A 19,020-nucleotide genomic window follows, 5' to 3' on the forward strand; every position below is an offset into this window, starting at 1 on the left:
GTGTGAATAGTTGTGTAGGGTACTGGTCAGCCTCACCTTGTGTGAATAGTTGTGTACGGTACTGGTCAACCTCACCTTGTGTGAATAGTTGTGTAGGGTACTGGTCAGCCTCACCTTGTGTGAATAGTTGTGTACGGTACTGGTCAACCTCACCTTGTGTGAATAGTTGTGTACGGTACTGGTCAACCTCACCTTGTGTGAATAGTTGTGTACGGTACTGGTCAACCTCACCTTGTGTGAATAGTTGTGTACGGTACTGGTCAACCTCACCTTGTGTGAATAGTTGTGTAGGGTACTGGTCAGCCTGAACAGTTACTTGGAAAGAAAGGTACCACAATTTTGAAACTGCAAGCCGACTCCTCCATTGACTAATGCAAACAACTTTTGAACCCCTTTTTATTCCACAAGACTGTTGTTATGTCTGCAGACGAACAGCGTGAAGAGCGCTGCCTTGAGGTGTTTCACTGAGTCTCACAGTGCTGTCATTGACTGATGCTTGACATTGGTGATAAGTGATTGACTGTCTGTAAATTATGCATTAAAATCTTCAAAATGGGATTTCTTGATTCTTCACAATGGCACCCTCCTCTGGTTATCTTGAGTGACACAGGTGGATTTTATACATACAGAGTAGCATTCTGTTTGTGAGATGTGGCGTAAGTGATGTTATGGGTATAGGCCTATGAAATGCTTTGATTAAGCTCCATTATGTGTCTTTCATATTTGAGTGAAACCCATGTATTAAGGCATGAGGGAAGACAGGTCAGATGTTAGGTTGGGACTAGGGAGGGTACAGGTAGAGGAAGACAGGTGAGGGTAAGGGAGGGGTGAGGGTAAGGGGAGGCGTGAGGGTGAGGGTAAGAAGAAGGGTGAGGGTGTTGGGATGAGGGGATGTGGTAGGGTCATATTTATTTAGGTCAAAATGACTGTTTCCCCTTCTGATTCGTGATGGGTATTGACTACTGTCGTAGTTAATGACTAACTGACCCGCTCCACCACTCACGCCCATTGGTCACTCGTCCTTCCATACAGACAGACAGAGAGGGGTATTTGACCGGTGTGTCCTCAAGGTTGGAAGACATGACAGTGTTCAGGAGCAGCGTTCCGGTACAGGTAGGAAACTCTGAAGTTCTGAAAGCCTTAATAGACACAGAAAAGAAGAGGAGGAATGGAAGCATTGCTGAGGTACACAATAGTAGACTTGGTAGACAGAAGATGCTCTTTGGTAAAAGGGGTAAATTGGTCATCAAAAAGAAAGGAGGACCAAGGCACAAATCATACAATTAATTACAATGTCTTTATTTCTATGACTTTGTTTCCATTGAGAAACCCATGATATGGGTAGTTGACTCAAAGAGAGAGAAAGACATTAGTTGAACAGTTTTGAACAAATTCATTTCTTCCAAAATGAAGTAGAAGCAAGAGAGAAATAGAGCAAGAGAGAGAGATGATTAAGCATTTTTTTTCACTTTCATTATCGTTTATCTAGTAAATTCAGCTGACTAGTTCAGCCAACAGAAACGCGCTGCTCAAACAGACTTTCCAACACAACACTGGAACTCTTCCAAGTCAAGGTAAGATTTTGGTTTTACTCATTTATTGCCACTGGGGCCCCCTTGTGTGACTATTAACTGACTGTTACACTGACGTTACTATACGATTGTAGCAGGTTTACTAACAAGTTAGTTCTATTAACTATGCTGACAATGTATGCCGTTATTTTAGATAATATGGTAACAATGTATGTTGTTTGTAGAGGTTTGAAAATAAAAGAGAGCCGCACACTCTAGGAGCTCAGATGCAAAAATGGAATACCAACGTTTCAACAGCCAAGCTGTCTTCATCAGGGTATAATCACAAACACTGCGGTATGACTCATTTATATAGTGTCAAAAGACACAGGTGTCTGTAATCATGGCCAAGAGTGGCCTAATATCATTGGTTAATAATCAAATATTAAAATGTCATACAAAGAACAGCATACAAACAACAAATGGATAGCATACGATCATAGATTCATTTGACTACACAAGCTTACAAACAATTACAATGGCAAAGTCACAATCATCTTTTATTGTGTGTAGAGGTTTGGCTTGGAAATGTTTCTTTGCCTGGTCACATGTGTTGTACATTGAAGTCCACAAGCAAAGGGAGAGAAGGAACGCAACGTGGCAGTTATGAGAGTGAACTGTATTTACACTGATCAGGGGTGTATTCATTCCGCCGATTCTGTTGAAACACACACACCAACACACACACACGCAATAGTTTAGTGATTTAAAACAATCCCTTGTGTATTTTCCTCTCCTACTTGTCACATGCTGCTGTGTGTCAGTCCGCTGTGTGTCAGTGAGCTGCAGGGATGGCGCACCACGAGCAGAGCACAGCCACTTTCCCAGAACACATCCGCAAGAAACAGAATGGTGAACAGCTGAGCGCTGGGGAGATCCGAGACTTTGTACAGGGTGTCAAGGACAAGACCATCCAAGAGAGCCAGATTGGTACACACACACACGCACACACGCACACACACACACACACACACACACACACACACACACACACACACACACACACACACACACACACACACACACACACACACACACACACACACACACACACACACACACACACACACACACACACACACACCATCCAGCGACGTGCAGGTAGGTCACAGAGTCACAGTGGGTGGGATGCCAGATAAGGCAAGTTATTATAGGTCTGCAGAGAAGACAACCCCCACCCACTTTAGACTGAGTATCAATAGTCAAGCTCAGGCCAAAACCTGCACTCTACATTTGAAAGTCTGATGTGTGTATGTGTGTGTGTGTGTGCGTGTGTGTGAGTGTGTGTGTGTCTGCATGTGTGTGTGTGTGTGTGTGTGTGTGTGTGTGTGTGTGTGTGTGTGTGTGTGTGTGTGTGTGTGTGTGTGTGTGTGTGTGTGTGTGTGTGTGTGTGTGTGTGTGTGTGTGTGTGTGTGTGTGTGTGTGTGTGTGTGTGTGTGTGTGTGTGTGTGTGTGTGTGTGTGTGTGTATAGGAGCCATGTTGATGGCAATCTGGCTGCAGGGAATGGTAGCAGAGGAGACTCTCACACTGACGAAGGAGATGATGATGTCAGGGGAAGTGATGTCATGGCCGGCAGAGTGGGAGGGGCTAATGGTGGATAAGCACTCGACAGGTGGAGTGGGGGACAAGATCAGCCTGGTGCTGGCTCCTGCTCTGGCTGCCTGCGGCTGCAAGGTACCTGCCTGGATACACCTGTGTGTGTGTGTGTGTGTGTGTGTGTGTGTGTGTGTGTGTGTGTGTGTGTGTGTGTGTGTGTGTGTGTGTGTGTGTGTGTGTGTGTGTGTGTGTGTGTGTGTGTGTGTGTGTGTGTGTGTGTGTGTGTGTGTGTGTGTGTGTGTGTGTGTGTCTGACTATCAGAAGCTGTGTCCATAGGTACCCATGATAAGTGGCAGAGGTCTGGCACACACAGGCGGCACGCTGGACAAACTGGAGTCCATCCCTGGCTTTAACGTCTATCAGTCTGTACAACAGGTACTCTCTCTCTCTCTTTCTGTTTTTCTCTCTCTCTCTGTTTCTCTCTCTCTCGCTCTCTCATTTACAAGTTATTAACGTGTGATATTATGGCACCATCCTCAGCTGCATCGGATCCTGGAGGAGGTTGGCTGTTGCATTGTAGGACAGACAGATAACCTGGTGCCTGCTGACAAGGTCATGTACGCTCTGAGAGACGTTACGTCTACAGTCGACAGCCTCCCACTCATCACAGGTCAACAACAACAACAACAGCAAACTGGACAACCTTTCAAAGTAGAGAAATGAACATGTGAATAGTGTGTGTGTTCTCTCCAGGCTCTATCATCTCTAAGAAGGGTGCTGAGTCTCTGAGTGCCTTGGTTCTGGATGTGAAGTTTGGGAATGCAGCTCTCTACAAAGACCTGGGCAGTGCCAAGTCACTGGCCCAGTCCATGGTAACACTGACACCTGACCTTTACCCCATTCTTGTTTGAAAGTCTGGAGGGCCATGTTTTCACTCCTGCCTTGTACTTGATTGATCAAATAAGGTTGTTGAATTAGTTAGGAACTCAACTGGTTGTCAATTCTGGAATAGAAAGGACATAACACAAAGCAGACCCCTGACCCTTACCATGACCCCTGACCCTTACCAGACCCCTGACCCTTACCATGACCCCTGACCCTTACCATGACCCCTGACCCTTACCAGACCCCTGACCCTTACCAGACCCCTGACCCTTACCATGACCCCTGACCCTTACCATGACCCCCGACCCTTACCATGACCCCTGACCCTTACCAGACCCCTGACCCTTACCATGACCCCTGACCCTTACCAGACCCCTCACCCTTACCATTCTCTCCTGCAGGTGACAGTTGGAAACAGTTTGGGGATCCGTACGGGGGCGGTGCTTAGTCGTATGAACTGTCCTATTGGTCGCTGTGTGGGGAACACTCTGGAAGTGATGGAGTCCCTGGAGTGTCTAAAGGGGAGGGGCCCAGACGACATACTGGAGCTGGTCACAAGTCTGGGTGAGGAATAAACACACACACACACACACTCTTTGGTTCCTTTGGACCAAAACCAAGCAGACCAAGACCTAGTTAGAATGTCAGTGCTGCTCGGGGTTAGCTACAGTCTCGACACAGTCTCGACACAGAAGCTGTGGACGTTCATTACCTTCAAACTCACGTCAATATTCTGTGTGAGTGCGTGTGTGTGCGTGTTTGTGTGTGTGTGTGTGTAGGTGGGCTGCTGTTGTGGATGATTGGCCGTGCAGGGAGCCTGGAGGAGGGTAAAAAGGTGATCTCTACAACCCTGCAGAATGGTGCAGCCCTGGAAAAGTTCCAGAACATGATGATTGGTCAGGGAGTAGCCAGTCAGATCGCTGCATCACTCTGTTCAACCAATGCAGACTACTACAGCATCCTGAGACGGGCACACTACCAGACAGAACTGGAGACACAGGGCCACGGTAACACACACACACACACACACACACACACACACAGATACACAAATGCACACACACACTCACACAGGTACAGATACACAAATGCGCACACACACACACACACAGGTACAGATACACAAATGCGCACACACACACACACACATACACACGTATACACTGCATGACCTTGTCTTTTGGTGTCTGCAGGAACAGTGCTGGACATTGACGGCATGGTCATTGCTCAGGTGCTGCACAGGTTGGGGGCGGGACGTTCGAAGGCCGGAGACCCTGTCAATCACAGCGTGGGGGCGGAGCTTCTGGTGTCTTTGGGACATAAGGTGGAGAAAGGTGAGAACTCTCTGACTGTGTGTGTGTGTGTGTGTGTGTGTGTGTGTGTGTGTGTGTGTGTGTGTGTGTGTGTGTGTGTGTGTGTGTGTGTGTGTGTGTGTGTGTGTGTGTGTGTGTGTGTGTGTGTGTGGGTGTGAAGGGTGTAGGGTCACCCTAGTCTGACTCGACCTTTGCCCTCTGACCCCAGGGCAGCCATGGCTGCGTGTCCACTACGAGACTCCGGCGCTGAGTGCAGAGCAGAGACTCAGTCTACAAGGGGCGCTGACACTGGGGCCCGTCGACCAGCTACACACACAGTCACTAGTGGCAGAAATCATACTGCCATAGTGACACAAATACACTCTATGTTAAAGCTTGATTGGGAGATGACCTGCCTTTCATTTTTAAAGGATGTATAGTTCAGAACTAAAGCCTCTGTCTCCTCTCTGATTCACTCATATTTACATTTACATTTAAGTCATTTAGCAGACGCTCTTATCCAGAGCGACTTACAAATTGGTGCATTCACCTTATGACATCCAGTGGAACAACCACTTTACAATAGTGCATCTAAATATTTTAAGGGGGGGGTGAGAAGGATTACTTTATCCTATCCTAGGTATTCCTTAAAGAGGTGGGGTTTCAGGTGTCTCCGGAAGGTGGTGATTGACTCCGCTGTCCTGGCGTCGTGAGGGAGTTTGTTCCACCATTGGGGAGCCAGAGCAGCGAACAGTTTTGACTGAGCTGAGCGGGAACTGTACTTCCTCAGTGGTAGGAGGCGAGCAGGCCAGAGGTGGATGAACGCAGTGCCCTTATTTGGGTGTAGGGCCTGATCAGAGCCTGGAGGTACTGAGGTGCCGTTCCCCTCACAGCTCCGTAGGCAAGCACCATGGTCTTGTAGCGGATGCGAGCTTCAACTGGAAGCCAGTGGAGAGAGCGGAGGAGCGGGGTGGAGAACTTGGGAAGGTTGAACACTAGACGGGCTGCTGGATGAGTTGTAGGGTTTAATGGCACAGGCAGGGAGCCCAGCCAACAGAGTTGCAGTAATCCAGACGGGAGATGACAAGTGCCTGGATTAGGACCTGTGCCGCTTCCTGTGTGAGGAGAGGGTCGTGCCTTTGGATGTTGTAGAATGAACCTACAGGAACGGGCCACCGCCTTGATGTTAGTTGAGAACGACAGTTTGTTGTCCAGGATCACGCCAAGGTTCTTAGCGCTCTGGGAGGAGGACACAATGGAGTTGTCAACCGTGATGGCGAGATCATGGAACGGGCAGTCCTTCCCGGGAGGAAGAGCAGCTCCGTCTTGCCGAAGTTCAGCTTGAGGTGGTGATCCGTCATCCACACTGATATGTCTGCCAGACATGCAGAGATGCGAACCTGGTCATCAGAAGGGGGAAAGGAGAAGATTAATTGTGTGTCGTCTGCATAGCAATGATAGGAGAGACCATGTGAGGTTATGACAGAGCCAAGTGACTTGGTGTATAGCGAGAATAGGAGAGGGCCTAGAACAGAGCCCTGGGGACACCAGTGGTGAGAGCGTTGGTGAGGAGACAGATTCTCGCCACGCCACCTGGTAGGAGCGACCTGTCAGGTAGGACGCAATCCAAGCGTGGGCCGCGCCGGAGATGCCCAACTCGGAGAGGGTGGAGAGGAGGATCTGATGGTTCACAGTATCGAAGGCAGCCGATAGGTTATATAAAGTCACAACGTTCTGTGGAGACTAAATAGATTATAACCGTTTCCAAGAACTGCTATGAATCAGAGTATTGTTATCCAGGAAAACACACATTAAGTCAAGACAGATATTGATTTACAGCTGAGTTTCATTAGCGTGTCTGTCTGATGTGTGTGTGTGTGTGTGTGTGTGTGTGTGTGTGTGTGTGTGTGTGTGTGTGTGTGTGTGTGTGTGTGTGTGTGTGTGTGTGTGTGTGTGTGTGTGTGTGTGTGTGTGTGTGTGTGTGTGTGTGTGTGTGTGTGTGTGTGTGTGTGTGTGTGTGTGTGTGTGTGTGGTGCGTGGTGTGTGTGTAGGGATTTTCCTTTTTGGTTTGTCTCAGCATGAACTCAACAGATTCTTCCGAAACAACAACGATACTGCTTTCCACGTTGCTTCTAAATATTCTAAATATGAAAACACATGTCCACACATCTCTATTATAATATAAGAACAAAATGTTTGGCCAGTATGGCCCTAACAACCTGGTCACTTTAATATTATACAAACGTTTGGTGACACAGAAAGAAAGGAAACATTACAGAAAGAAAGGAGATATTACTGCACTGTTGGAGCTGGAACACAAGCATTTCACTACTCACTCACATACATCTGATAAATATGTGTACGTGACCAATAAAATGTAGTTTGATTTGATTTGTAAAGGACATCATAAAGGCCCAATGTAGGCTACATATCAATCAATAGAAAAATGTTTTGCAAATGTATTTTAAATGAAATACAGAAATCACATTTGCATAAGCATTCACACCCCTGAGTCTATACTTGTGGAAGCACCTTTGGCAGCAATTACAGATTTGCTTTGTCTTGGTTTTGTTTGTATCAGCTTTGCACATCTGGATTAGGGGTTTTCTCCCATTCTTCATTTTCTCACGCTCTGTTCTGTTCTCAAGCTCTGTTAAATTAGATGGGGAGCGGAAAAACAGCAATCTTCAAGTCCTTCAATCCACAGATTTTCAATGGGTTCAAGTCTGGGCTTTGGCTGGGCCACACAAGGACTTTCACATTCTTGTTCTGAAGTCATTCCAGTATTGCTTTGGCTGTTTGTTTGGGGTCATTGTTCTGTTGGAACGTAAGTCTTTGCCTCAGTCGAAAGTTGTTTGCACTCTGAAGCAGGTCGTCATCAAGGATTTGCCTGTATTTGGATCCATTCATTGTTCCCTCTGTCCTTGCCAGTCTCCCAGTCCATGCCGCTGAAAAACATCCCCATAGCATGATGCTGTGCCTGGTTTTCTCAACATGGTCTCAGAGCATTTCGTATTGTTTTGTGCGTATATAAATCCAAAACACTCCATTTATATATGTTACGTTTCGTATTGTATCTTTATTTGTGGATGTCCATTATCCATTTTGTGTGATATATTATGAATAACAATTCACACGATATGTTTCGAATTTGTTAAACGTATCATATGTCACGAATTACAATTTGTTGTTGCTAACAGCTAGGTGGCTACCGCTAACTAGCTCTAGGGGTTAAGGTTAGGGGAAGGGTTAGCTAACTAGCTCTAGGGGAGGGGGAAGGGTTAGCTAACTAGCTCTAGGGGTTAAGGTTAGGGGAAGGGTTAGCTAACTTGATAAGTAGTTGCAACGTCGCTAAAAAGTAATTGCAAAGTTGCTAAAGTTTTCTGTGATGAGATTCAAACACGCAACCTTGGGGTTGCTAGACGTTCATGTTATATGCCCACTCATCCACCCCGACAAACCACCCTACTTTTTGCCTTAAGAAACCTGTCTTATGTAACCATTATAGAGGAAATTATTGAATTAACTACCATGTTGGTTAATTGAACATACTATGCTGTTTTTACTTGGAGAATTATCCATGGTTATATTTTAGTTTAGGCTTGTCTTGTGTGACTTAGTCATGGGTCTGGGCGTACAGATAAGAGCCGCTTGGGTGCAACTGCAGTATGTGAGATCCTGTTTTAACAATCTACAGGAACTTTGATGTGTGAAAACTGTAAGGGAAATATTACGTATTTACCTGCTTTGTTGAATATTGATTGTTGAATTATATGCTGAACAATAGTAAGGGATTTTCATAACTACAAATGCTGTGCTTCTGTAAAGGGATGGTCTCCCTCTAGCTCCCTGCAGCTGGTCTGTGGGTATAGTCAAGGACATGGTGTGAGCCAAGATCGAGATGAGAAATAGAACAAACCCCTAGTTGCTAATTGCATAAAACTACTATAGATTTGCTCTACTCCTGACTAGTTTGATAGTTATGACACTACCATTTGTTAAACGTATGATATGTCACGAATTACAATTTGTTGTTGCTAACAGCTAGGTGGCTAACGCTAACTAGCTCTAGGGGTTAAGGTTAGGGGAAGGGTTAGCTAACTTTCTAACGAGTTGCAACGTAGCTAAAAAGTAGTTACAAAGTTGCTAATTAGCTAAAATTGTCCGTGATAGGATTCAAGACATTTGTGTTATACAGCCACCCATCCACCCCACTTTTGTTTTTGTCTTAAGTAACCTGTCTTTTGTAACCATACCAAACATAACATATTATACTAATTTGAGTTGTCCCAGATTTACTTTTAATGTGCATTCAGGTCAAAGAGCAACATTTTTGTCTCATCAGACCTTTATCCAAACTTAAGGTGTGCCTTTTCTCTGGAGTGGTTTTCCAACGCCCAGATGGGTGAAGTCCTGTAGAGACTTGTCCTTCTGGCAGGTTCTCCCAGCTTAGCCAAGGAACTCTTTAGTTCTGCCAGAGTGGTCATTGGGTGTGGTATATGTGCACCAGGGGGTGTGGTATATGTGCACAAGGGGGTGTGGTATATGTGCACGGGGGTCGTGGTATATGTGCACGGGGGTGTGTGGTATATGTGCACGAGGGGGTGTGGTATATGTGCACGGGGGGTGTGGTATATGTCCACGGGGGTGTGGTATATGTGCACAAGGGGGTGTGGTATATGTGCACGAGGGGGTGTGGTATATGTGCACGGGGGTGTGGTATATGTGCACGAGGGGGTGTGGTATATGTACACGAGGGGGTGTGGTATATGTGCACCAGGGGGTGTGGTATATGTGCACAAGGGGGTTTGGTATATGTGCACGAGGGGGTGTGGTATATGTACACGAGGGGGTGTGGTATATGTGCACGGGGGTCGTGGTATATGTGCAAGGGGGGTGTGGTATATGTGCACGGGGGGTGTGGTATATGTCCACGGGGGTTGTGGTATATGTGCACGAGGGGTATGGTATATGTGCACGAGGGGGTGTGGTATATGTGCACGGGGGGGTGTGGTATATGTGCACGGGGGTGTGGTATATGTGCACAAGGGGTGTGTGGTATATGTCCACGGGGGGGTGTGGTATATGTGCACGGGGGTATGGTATATGTGCACGAGGGGGTGTGGCATATGTACACGAGGGGTGTGGTATATGTGCACCAGGGGGTGTGGTATATGTGCACAAGGGGGTGTGGTATATGTGCACACGGGGGGGGGTGTGGTATATGTCCACGGGGGGGTGTGGTATATGTGCACGGGGGTGTGGTATATGTGCACGGGGGGTGTGGTATATGTGCACGAGGGGGTGTGGTATATGTGCACGGGGGGTGTGGTATATGTGCACAAGGGGGTGTGGTATATGTGCACAAGGGGGTGTGGTATATGTGCACGAGGGGGTGTGGTACATGTGCACGGGGGTGTGGTATATGTGCACGAGGGGGTATGGTATATGTGCACCAGGGGGTGTGGTATATGTGCACAAGGGGTGTGGTATATGTGCACAAGGGGGTGTGGTATATGTGCACGAGGGGGTGTGGTATATGTACACGAGGGGGTGTGGTATATGTGCACGGGGGTCGTGGTATATGTGCACGGGGGGGGTGTGGTATATGTGCACGGGGGTGTGGTATATGTGCACGGGGGTGTGGTATATGTGCACGGGGGGGGGGGGTTGTGGTATATGTCCACGGGGGTGTGGTATATGTGCACAAGGGGGTGTGGTATATGTCCACAGGGGGTGTGGTATATGTGCACAAGGGGTGTGGTATATGTGCACGAGGGGTGCGGTATATGTGCACGGGGGTGTGGTATATGTGCACGGGGGGTGTGGTATATGTGCACGGGGGGCGTGGTATATGTGCACGAGGGGGTATGGTATATGTACACGAGGGGGTGTGGTATATGTGCACGGGGGTCGTGGTATATGTGCACGGGGGTGTGGTATATGTGCACGGGGGTGTGGTATATGTGCACCAGGGGGTGTGGTATATGTGCACCAGGGGTGTGGTATATGTGCACGAGGGGTGTGGTATATGTACACGAGGGGGTGTGGTATATGTGCACGAGGGGTGTGGTATATGTCCACGGGGGTGTGGTATATGTGCACGGGGGGTGTGGTATATGTGCACGGGCGGGTGTGGTATATGTGCACGGGGGGTGTGGTATATGTCCACGGGGGTGTGGTATATGTCCACGGGGGTGTGTGGTATATGTGCACGGGGGTGTGGTATATGTCCACGGGGGGTGTGGTATATGTCCACGGGGGGTGTGGTATATGTCCACGGGGGTGCGGTATATGTGCACGAGGGGGTGTGGTATATGTGCACAGGGGGGGGGGGGGGGGTATATGTCCACGGGGGGTGTGGTATATGTGCACGAGGGGGTGTGGTATATGTGCACGGGGGGGTGTGGTATATGTCCAATATACCACGGCTACGGGCTGTTCCGACGCAAGACGCAATTGCTATTATAAACTGGTTACCAACGTAGTAGTAAAAAGTATTGTTTTGTCATACCCATGGTATATGGTCTGATATACCACGGCTGTCAGCCAATCAGCATTCAGGGCTCGATCCACCCAGTTTATTATAGCCCTTTACTCACACTTGTTGTTGTGGAGTAACAACACACACTTCATGTTAAACGAAACACACTTTATTAAAAAACATCACCACATTCATCAACATCCTATTATTAGTCCCCTGGGTCCTTCATGGGGGAGATAAACTGTGCTCTGCAGACGGGGACATCAGCTATTGCTGAGTAGGTGCTGAAATTGAAACACTACTCTATTTCTAGCTTTCTCTTTCACACTCTCTCTCACACACACAATCACTCAGGTGTAGGGGTCAGCACATCCGAGTTGAGGGGTCAGGGTGAGAGGTCAGTGGACTATAGAGTTAAGGGGTTCAGCGCGGATGTTCCCCAGGTCCAGCGAAGAATCTGTGTCCTCGTCAATCTCCCCAATCACAGCTCTGCAAAATAGAGGAGAGCAGTTGGGCCTGGGTGTATTACTGTGTGTGTTGAAGTCTGACCCCCCCAAAGTGGCCAGTTAAAGTGTTCATTCCCCTCACGGTTTCAGAAATGTTGTCGACACTCAGTCTCTTCACCAATCCAAGTGCATGATGGGGAGTGAACGGGCGCAGTGAGAGGTCATAAGGGGTCGTTTGGGTGAAAGGTGAGAGTTCCGCCAGAGGTCGACATGATACTTACACGTTGTCTCCTCTGACGATGTATAGTCCCAGGACCACCTGCTCCACGCCCTGAGAGGAACTGAACACACGCTCATGACTCTCATCCAGAATCAGGTTGATGGTCTGGTCAAAGCCCTTCAGGGTGCCCTGAACACACACAGTCAGATCAACGGTCCAATCAAAACAGTACACACAGATCAACAGTCCCATCAAAACAGTACACACAGATCAACAGTCCAATCAAAACAGTACACACAGATCAACAGTCCAATCAAAAGAGTACACGCACAATCAGATCAGCGGTCCAATCAAAACAGTACACGCACAGTGAAATCAACGGTCCAATCAAAACAGTACACGCACAGTGAAATCAACGGTCAATCAAAACAGTACACACAGATCAACAGTCCAATCAAATCAGTACACGCACAGTGAAATCAACGGTCCAATCAAAACAGTACACGCACAGTGAAATCAACGGTCCAATCAAAACAGTACACGCACAGTGAAATCAACGGTCCAATCAAAACAGTACACACAGATCAACAGTCCAATCAAAACAGTACACACAGATCAACAGTCCAATCAAAACAACACACGCACAAAATCAGGTTTATGGTCCAGTCAAAACCATTCAGACGCACAGATCTGGAGCCAAGTACGGCAGTGAAGTAGCTAGAGACATACCACTATCATCCGTCCGTCAGATGTAACGATGGCCACTGTACCTGAAACACAGCAGCTAAGGAAAACATTTGGGACACTATTTCCAACCTGGTCTCAGGGGTAGACGTAACATAGTAAATGTATATCCGTGACACTCATCATTTGTATAAGTTACATTTCGTATGGTATGTATTCACTTGTGGATGTCCTTCATCCATCCATGGGTGGCAGGTAGCCTAGTGGTTAGAGGCAGGTAGCCTAGTGGTTAGAGGCAGGTAGCCTAGTGGTTAGAGGCAGGTAGCATAGTGGTTAGAGGCAGGTAGCCTAGTGGTTAGAGGCAGGTAGCCTAGTGGTTAGAGGCAGGTATCCTAGTGGTTAGAGGCAGGTAGCCTTGTGGTTAGAGGCAGGTAGCCTTGTGGTTAGAGGCAGGTAGCCTAGTGGTTAGAGGCAGGTAGCCTAGTGGTTAGAGGCAGGTAGCCTAGTGGTTAGAGGCAGGTAGCCTAGTGGTTAGAGGCAGGTAGCCTAGTGGTTAGAGGCAGGTAGCCTAGTGGTTAGAGCGTTGGACTAGTAACCAAAAGGGTGCAAGATCGAACCCCCGAGCTGACAAGGTAAAAATCTGTCGTTCTGCCCCCTAGCATTAGTTAACCCACTGTTCCTAGGCTGTCATTGAAAATAAGAATTTGCTCTTAACTGACTTGCCTAGTTAAATAAAGGTAAAATTAACATTTAAAAAAGTATGATACAATACTAAATAAAATTTGTTGTGGCTAACATTAGCTAGGCTTGGGGTTAAGGTTAGCTAACACGCAAATTTGCTAAACAAATAGGAAGTAGTTGCAAAGTTGCTAAAACGCTTAAGTTGTCCGTGATGAGATTCTCACAGCTTTTGGGTTACTAGACGTTGGCGTTACACGCCCAAACACCCTACTTTACTTTCTACTTATTGAGTAACGTTCTCTCTTATGTAACCATACTAAACGTAACATTTGATTGCCCAGGATTTACGTTTACTATATTACGTCTAGTCTCACCTCGTTCAGACCCACAGCGTCAATGCGTTTTGGTGCATTCATTTCCAAAGAAACGCTGCGCTTGCCTTGCAACATTGCGTAGCAGTGGTTCATACGCTGAACAAAAACGCAACATGTAAAGTGTTGGTCCCATGTTTTACGAGCTGAAATAAAAGATCCCAGAAATGTTCCATACTCACAAAAAAGCCTATTTCCCTCAAATGTTTTGCACAAATTTGTTTACATTTACATTACATTTAAGTCATTTGATAGTGAGAATGTCTCTTTTGTCAAGACAATCCATCCACTGTACAGGATAGGCATATCAAGAAGCTGATTAAACAGCACGATCATTACACGGGTGACCCTAAAAGGTCACCAAAATGTGCAATTTTGTCACAATGCCACAGATTTCTCAAGTAGAGGGAGTGTGTAATTGGCATGCTGACTGCAGGAATATCCAACAGGGCTGTTGCCAGAGAATTTCATGTTCATTTCTCTACCATAATGTCGTTTTAGAGCATTTGGCAGTACTTCTAACCACAGACCATGTGTATGGCGTTGTGTCGGTGAGTGGTTTGCTGATGTCAACGTTGTAAACAGAGGGCCCCCCCACGGTGGGGTTATGGTATGGGCAGGAATAAGCTACGGCCAACGAACACAACTGCATTTTATCGATGGCAATTTGAATGCATAGAGATACCGTGACAAAATCCTGAGGCCCATTGGTGTGTCATTCATCTTGTTTTAGCATGATAATGCACGGCCCCATGGCACAAGGACCTGTACACAATTCCTGGAAGCTGAAAACGGCCTACATTCTCAGACATGTCACCCATTGAGCATTTTAATTGATCTTTATTTAACTAGGCAAGTCAGTTAAGCGCAAATTCTTATTTTCAGAAGGCCTAGGAACAGTGGGTTAACTGCCTTGTTCAGGGGCAGAACGACAGATTTGAACATTGTCAGCTCGGGGATTTGATCTTGCAACCTTTCTAGTCCTACACTCTAACCACTAGACTACCTGACGCTCTAACCACTAGGCTACCTGACGCCCCAATCGAGGCATATGAGACCAGGCTGCTATTTCATGAGAAGCTGCACATGCAGCAATACTGTTGAGCTTGCACGTCAAATCCGTAGTTCGCTTGCTATTATAAACTTGGTGGTTCAAGCCCTGAATGATGATTGGCTGAAAGCCGTTGTATATCAGACAATATACCACAGGTATGACAAAACATGTATTTTTACTGTTCTAATTACATTTGTAAACAGTTTATAATAGCAATAAGGCACCTCGGGGGTTTGTGGTATATTGCCAATATCCCAAAGCTAAGGGCTGTATTCAGGCACTCAGCTTTGAGTCGTGCTAAATATACCATAGCCGTGGTATATTGGCCATATACCACACCTCCTCGGGCCTTATTGCTTAAATAACACATTTGGATGAACATGTACCCATGTTTGGCTTCCAAAATAATTTGTATTATATTTTATCCAACTAGCGCACAGTTACATGTCATTCCACTAAAAAGCCATATGCGATGCTATTGCTAGCAAAGCTCAATCTAGCAGGCCAAAGCTCCCACGCATCAATAATCACGCGATTCATCAGCAAAAGTCCCATTCAGTGACTGTACCAGGATGGCTTTAGTTCAAAGGATACGGTTGATGTAGCTCTCGAGGGCAGTCGACATGGTGACAACCAAAGACTCGTTCAAATCCGCCGGGTTTATTTGGAAAACACAAACGTAGCTCCACCGTAGATCACAAAATCGGCGTGCAGGCACAAACCGGAAACAACATCAGACCAGACTTGATGATTGCAGACCCACTAATGATTTTGGTGTCCAGAAGATGGCGCCGAATCAACAGAAAATGAGTGTCGCGCCGTTCTTTATACCTCAGTGGTGTCGCCCTACCGATCCATGAGTTTACCAGACCGCCCTTTCTAGAGAAAATAGGCTTGTTCGACCTTGGATCATAATTAATTACTGAATATTATTTGTAGATCAGTCAGCCACCATTTACCCACAATGCATCATGAATTTGATGTTCTCAAGCCAAAGGGACCAGGGTTCTGGTCTTGAAGCATGGTTTCAACTGCACCTACAGTTTTGCTTCGGTACTGCAGTTTAACTGACACACGGCCCAGAAAAAAAAGTCAGATTAGAAAATTCCTAAGACACTTTAGTCATAAACTTTGTGCACAAAACAGCCATTTCATTATTTGAATGATTTTCCCCCAGTGCTCACAGTTGAAGACAGTTGTCCTGTTGGAGAGCATCAACGTGATGTATCATAGGTCAATTGTGACTTACATTTACATTTAAGTCATTTAGCAGACGCTCTTATCCAGAGCGACTTACAAATTGGTGCATTCACCTTAAGACATCCAGTGGAACAGTCACTTTACAATAGTGCATCTAAATCTTAAAGGGGGGGGTGAGAGGGATACTTATCCTATCCTAGGTATTCCTTAAAGAGGTGGGGTTTCAGGTGTCTCCGGAAGGTGGTGATTGACTCCGCTGTCCTGGCGTCGTGAGGGAGTTTGTTCCACCATTGGGGGGCCAGAGCAGCGAACAGTTTTGACTGGGCTGAGCGGGAGCTGTACTTCCTCAGTGGTAGGGAGGCGAGCAGGCCAGAGGTGGATGAACGCAGTGCCCTTGTTTGGGTGTAGGGCCTGATCAGAGCCTGGAGGTACTGAGGTGCCGTTCCCCTCACAGCTCCGTAGGCAAGCACCATGGTCTTGTAGCGGATGCGAGCTTCAACTGGAAGCCAGTGGAGAGAGCGGAGTGACGTGAGAGAACTTGGGAAGGTTGAACACCAGACGGGCTGCGGCGTTCTGGATGAGTTGTAGGGGTTTAATGGCACAGGCAGGGAGCCCAGCCAACAGCGAGTTGCAGTAATCCAGACGGGAGATGACAAGTGCCTGGATTAGGACCTGCGCCGCTTCCTGTGTGAGGCAGGGTCGTACTCTGCGGATGTTGTAGAGCATGAACCTACAGGAACGGGCCACCGCCTTGATGGCCCGTTCCTGACTGATCTACAAATAATGAGTCGTTATTTATGATGCAAGGTGATTTGTAGATCAGTCAGTCAGCAGTCACCTGCAATATCAAACAAGTCCATTAACATGTTAATATTCATCCAATGTCTGCTGTTTTCAGATGACGTCATCACTACTCCCTTTGCACATTGAGTGCTAGTGCACATGTGATGTTGGTCTGTATAAACCGGATAAAACCTGGTCATGAAGAATGTCAGTAGATTACCTTAAACAGTCAGAGATATGGATGCAGTCTCTGGCGCTCATTATACCTCAGTGTCTCCAACACTGCTTCTGTTTATATGGCATACTGTTTATATGGGGCAGGCTGCTGAGACTACACCTGGGCAGGCTGCTGAGACCCATACTGCACCTGGGCAGGCTGCTGAGACCCATACTGCACCTGGGCAGGCTGCTGAGACCCATACTGCACCTGGGCAGGCTGCCGAGACCCATACTGCACCTGGGCAGGCTGCTGATACCCTTACTGCACCTGGGCAGGCTGCTGAGACCCATACTGCACCTGGGCAGGCTGCTGATACCCTTACTGCACCTGGGCAGGCTGCTGAGACCCATACTGCACCTGGGCAGGCTGCTGAGACCCATACTGCACCTGGGCAGGCTGCTGAGACCCATACTGCACCTGGGCAGGCTGCTGAGACCCATACTGCACCTGGGCAGGCTGCTGAGACCCATACTGCACCTGGGCAGGCTGCTGAGGCCCATACTGCACCTGGGCAGGCTGCCGAGGCCCATGAGAGGCTGCCATACTGCACCTGGGCAGGCTGCCGAGACCCATACTGCACCTGGGCAGGCTGCCGAGACCCTGCACCTGGGCAGGCTGCCGACCTGGGCAGGCTGCCGAGACCCATACTGCACCTGGGCAGGCTGCCGAGACCCATACTGCACCTGGGCAGGCTGCCGAGACCCATACTGCACCTGGGCAGGCTGCCGAGACCCATACTGCACCTGGGCAGGCTGCCGAGACCCATACTGCACCTGGGCAGGCTGCCGAGACCCATACTGCACCTGGGCAGGCTGCCGAGACCCATACTGCACCTGGGCAGGCTGCCGAGACCCATACTGCACCTGGGCAGGCTGCCGAGACCCATACTGCACCTGAGGCTGCCGAGACCCATACTGCACCTGGGCAGGCTGCCGAGACCCATACTGCACCTGGGCAGGCTGCCGAGACCCATACTGCACCTGGGCAGGCTGCACCCATACTGCACCTGGGCAGGCTGCCGAGACCCATACTGCACCTGGGCAGGCTGCCGAGACCCATACTGCACCTGGGCATGCTGCTGCACCTGGGCCCATACTGCACCTGGGCAGGCTGCTGAGACCCATACTGCACCTGGGCATGCTGCTGAGACCCATACTGCACCTGGGCAGGCTGCTGAGACCAATACTGCACCTGGGCAGCTGCTGAGACCCATACTGCACCTGGGCAGGCTGCTGAGACCCATACTGCACCTGGGCAGGCTGCTGAGACCCATACTGCACCTGGGCAGGCTGCTGAGACCCATACTGCACCTGGGCAGGCTGCTGAGACCCATACTGCACCTGGGCAGGCTGCTGAGACCCATACTGCACCTGGGCCCATACTGCACCTGGGCAGGCTGTTGATACCCATACTGCACCTGGGCTGCCGAGACCCATACTGCACCTGGGCAGGCTGCTGAGACCCATACTGCACCTGGGCAGGCTGCTGAGACCCATACTGCACCTGGGCAGGCTGCTGATACCCATACTGCACCTGGGCAGGCTGCTGAGACCCATACTGCACCTGGGCAGGCTGCTGAGACCCATACTGCA

At 48.3% G+C, this 19,020-nt stretch overlaps 3 protein-coding genes across 4 annotated transcripts in view; 2 read left to right on the plus strand and 1 right to left on the minus strand.

Annotated features, from left to right (window-relative positions):
• LOC124019716 (CD82 antigen-like) overlaps positions 1 to 558 on the plus strand; it is an 8,268-nt gene extending 7,710 nt beyond the window's left edge. Inside the window, exon 8 of the mRNA XM_046335130.1 lies at positions 1 to 558. This exon is cut by the window's left edge and continues 1,068 nt beyond it. The gene's annotated coding sequence lies outside the window, so the exon portion shown is untranslated.
• A 341-nt stretch (positions 559 to 899) lies between these two features.
• Positions 900 to 5,699, plus strand: LOC124019715 (thymidine phosphorylase-like). Of its 2 annotated transcripts, none has more exons than XM_046335129.1 (11): positions 900 to 1,185; positions 1,490 to 1,574; positions 2,336 to 2,501; positions 3,044 to 3,246; positions 3,445 to 3,543; positions 3,649 to 3,778; positions 3,862 to 3,980; positions 4,395 to 4,557; positions 4,773 to 5,000; positions 5,187 to 5,327; positions 5,515 to 5,699. In XM_046335129.1, exons 3-11 carry the CDS (start codon positions 2,363 to 2,365, stop codon positions 5,652 to 5,654), a joined length of 1,362 nt encoding a protein of 453 aa, XP_046191085.1. In that variant the 5' UTR covers positions 900 to 1,185; positions 1,490 to 1,574; positions 2,336 to 2,362; the 3' UTR covers positions 5,655 to 5,699. The 2 variants fall into 2 exon arrangements, with proteins under 2 accessions (XP_046191085.1, XP_046191084.1); XM_046335128.1 differs by having other exon boundaries at positions 900 to 1,113.
• A 6,223-nt stretch (positions 5,700 to 11,922) lies between these two features.
• LOC124019710 (U6 snRNA-associated Sm-like protein LSm8) lies at positions 11,923 to 16,011 on the minus strand. Its single transcript, XM_046335119.1, has 4 exons — positions 15,820 to 16,011; positions 13,165 to 13,205; positions 12,497 to 12,624; positions 11,923 to 12,258 (listed from the first exon to the last, which is right to left on the minus strand). Exons 1-4 carry the CDS (start codon positions 15,848 to 15,850, stop codon positions 12,168 to 12,170), a joined length of 291 nt encoding a protein of 96 aa, XP_046191075.1. The 5' UTR covers positions 15,851 to 16,011; the 3' UTR covers positions 11,923 to 12,167.
• Between the last annotated feature and the right edge of the window lie 3,009 nt (positions 16,012 to 19,020).

Source organism: Oncorhynchus gorbuscha, unplaced genomic scaffold (assembly GCF_021184085.1).
Source record: "Oncorhynchus gorbuscha isolate QuinsamMale2020 ecotype Even-year unplaced genomic scaffold, OgorEven_v1.0 Un_scaffold_656, whole genome shotgun sequence".
NCBI classification, from domain to species: Eukaryota; Metazoa; Chordata; class Actinopteri; order Salmoniformes; family Salmonidae; genus Oncorhynchus; species Oncorhynchus gorbuscha.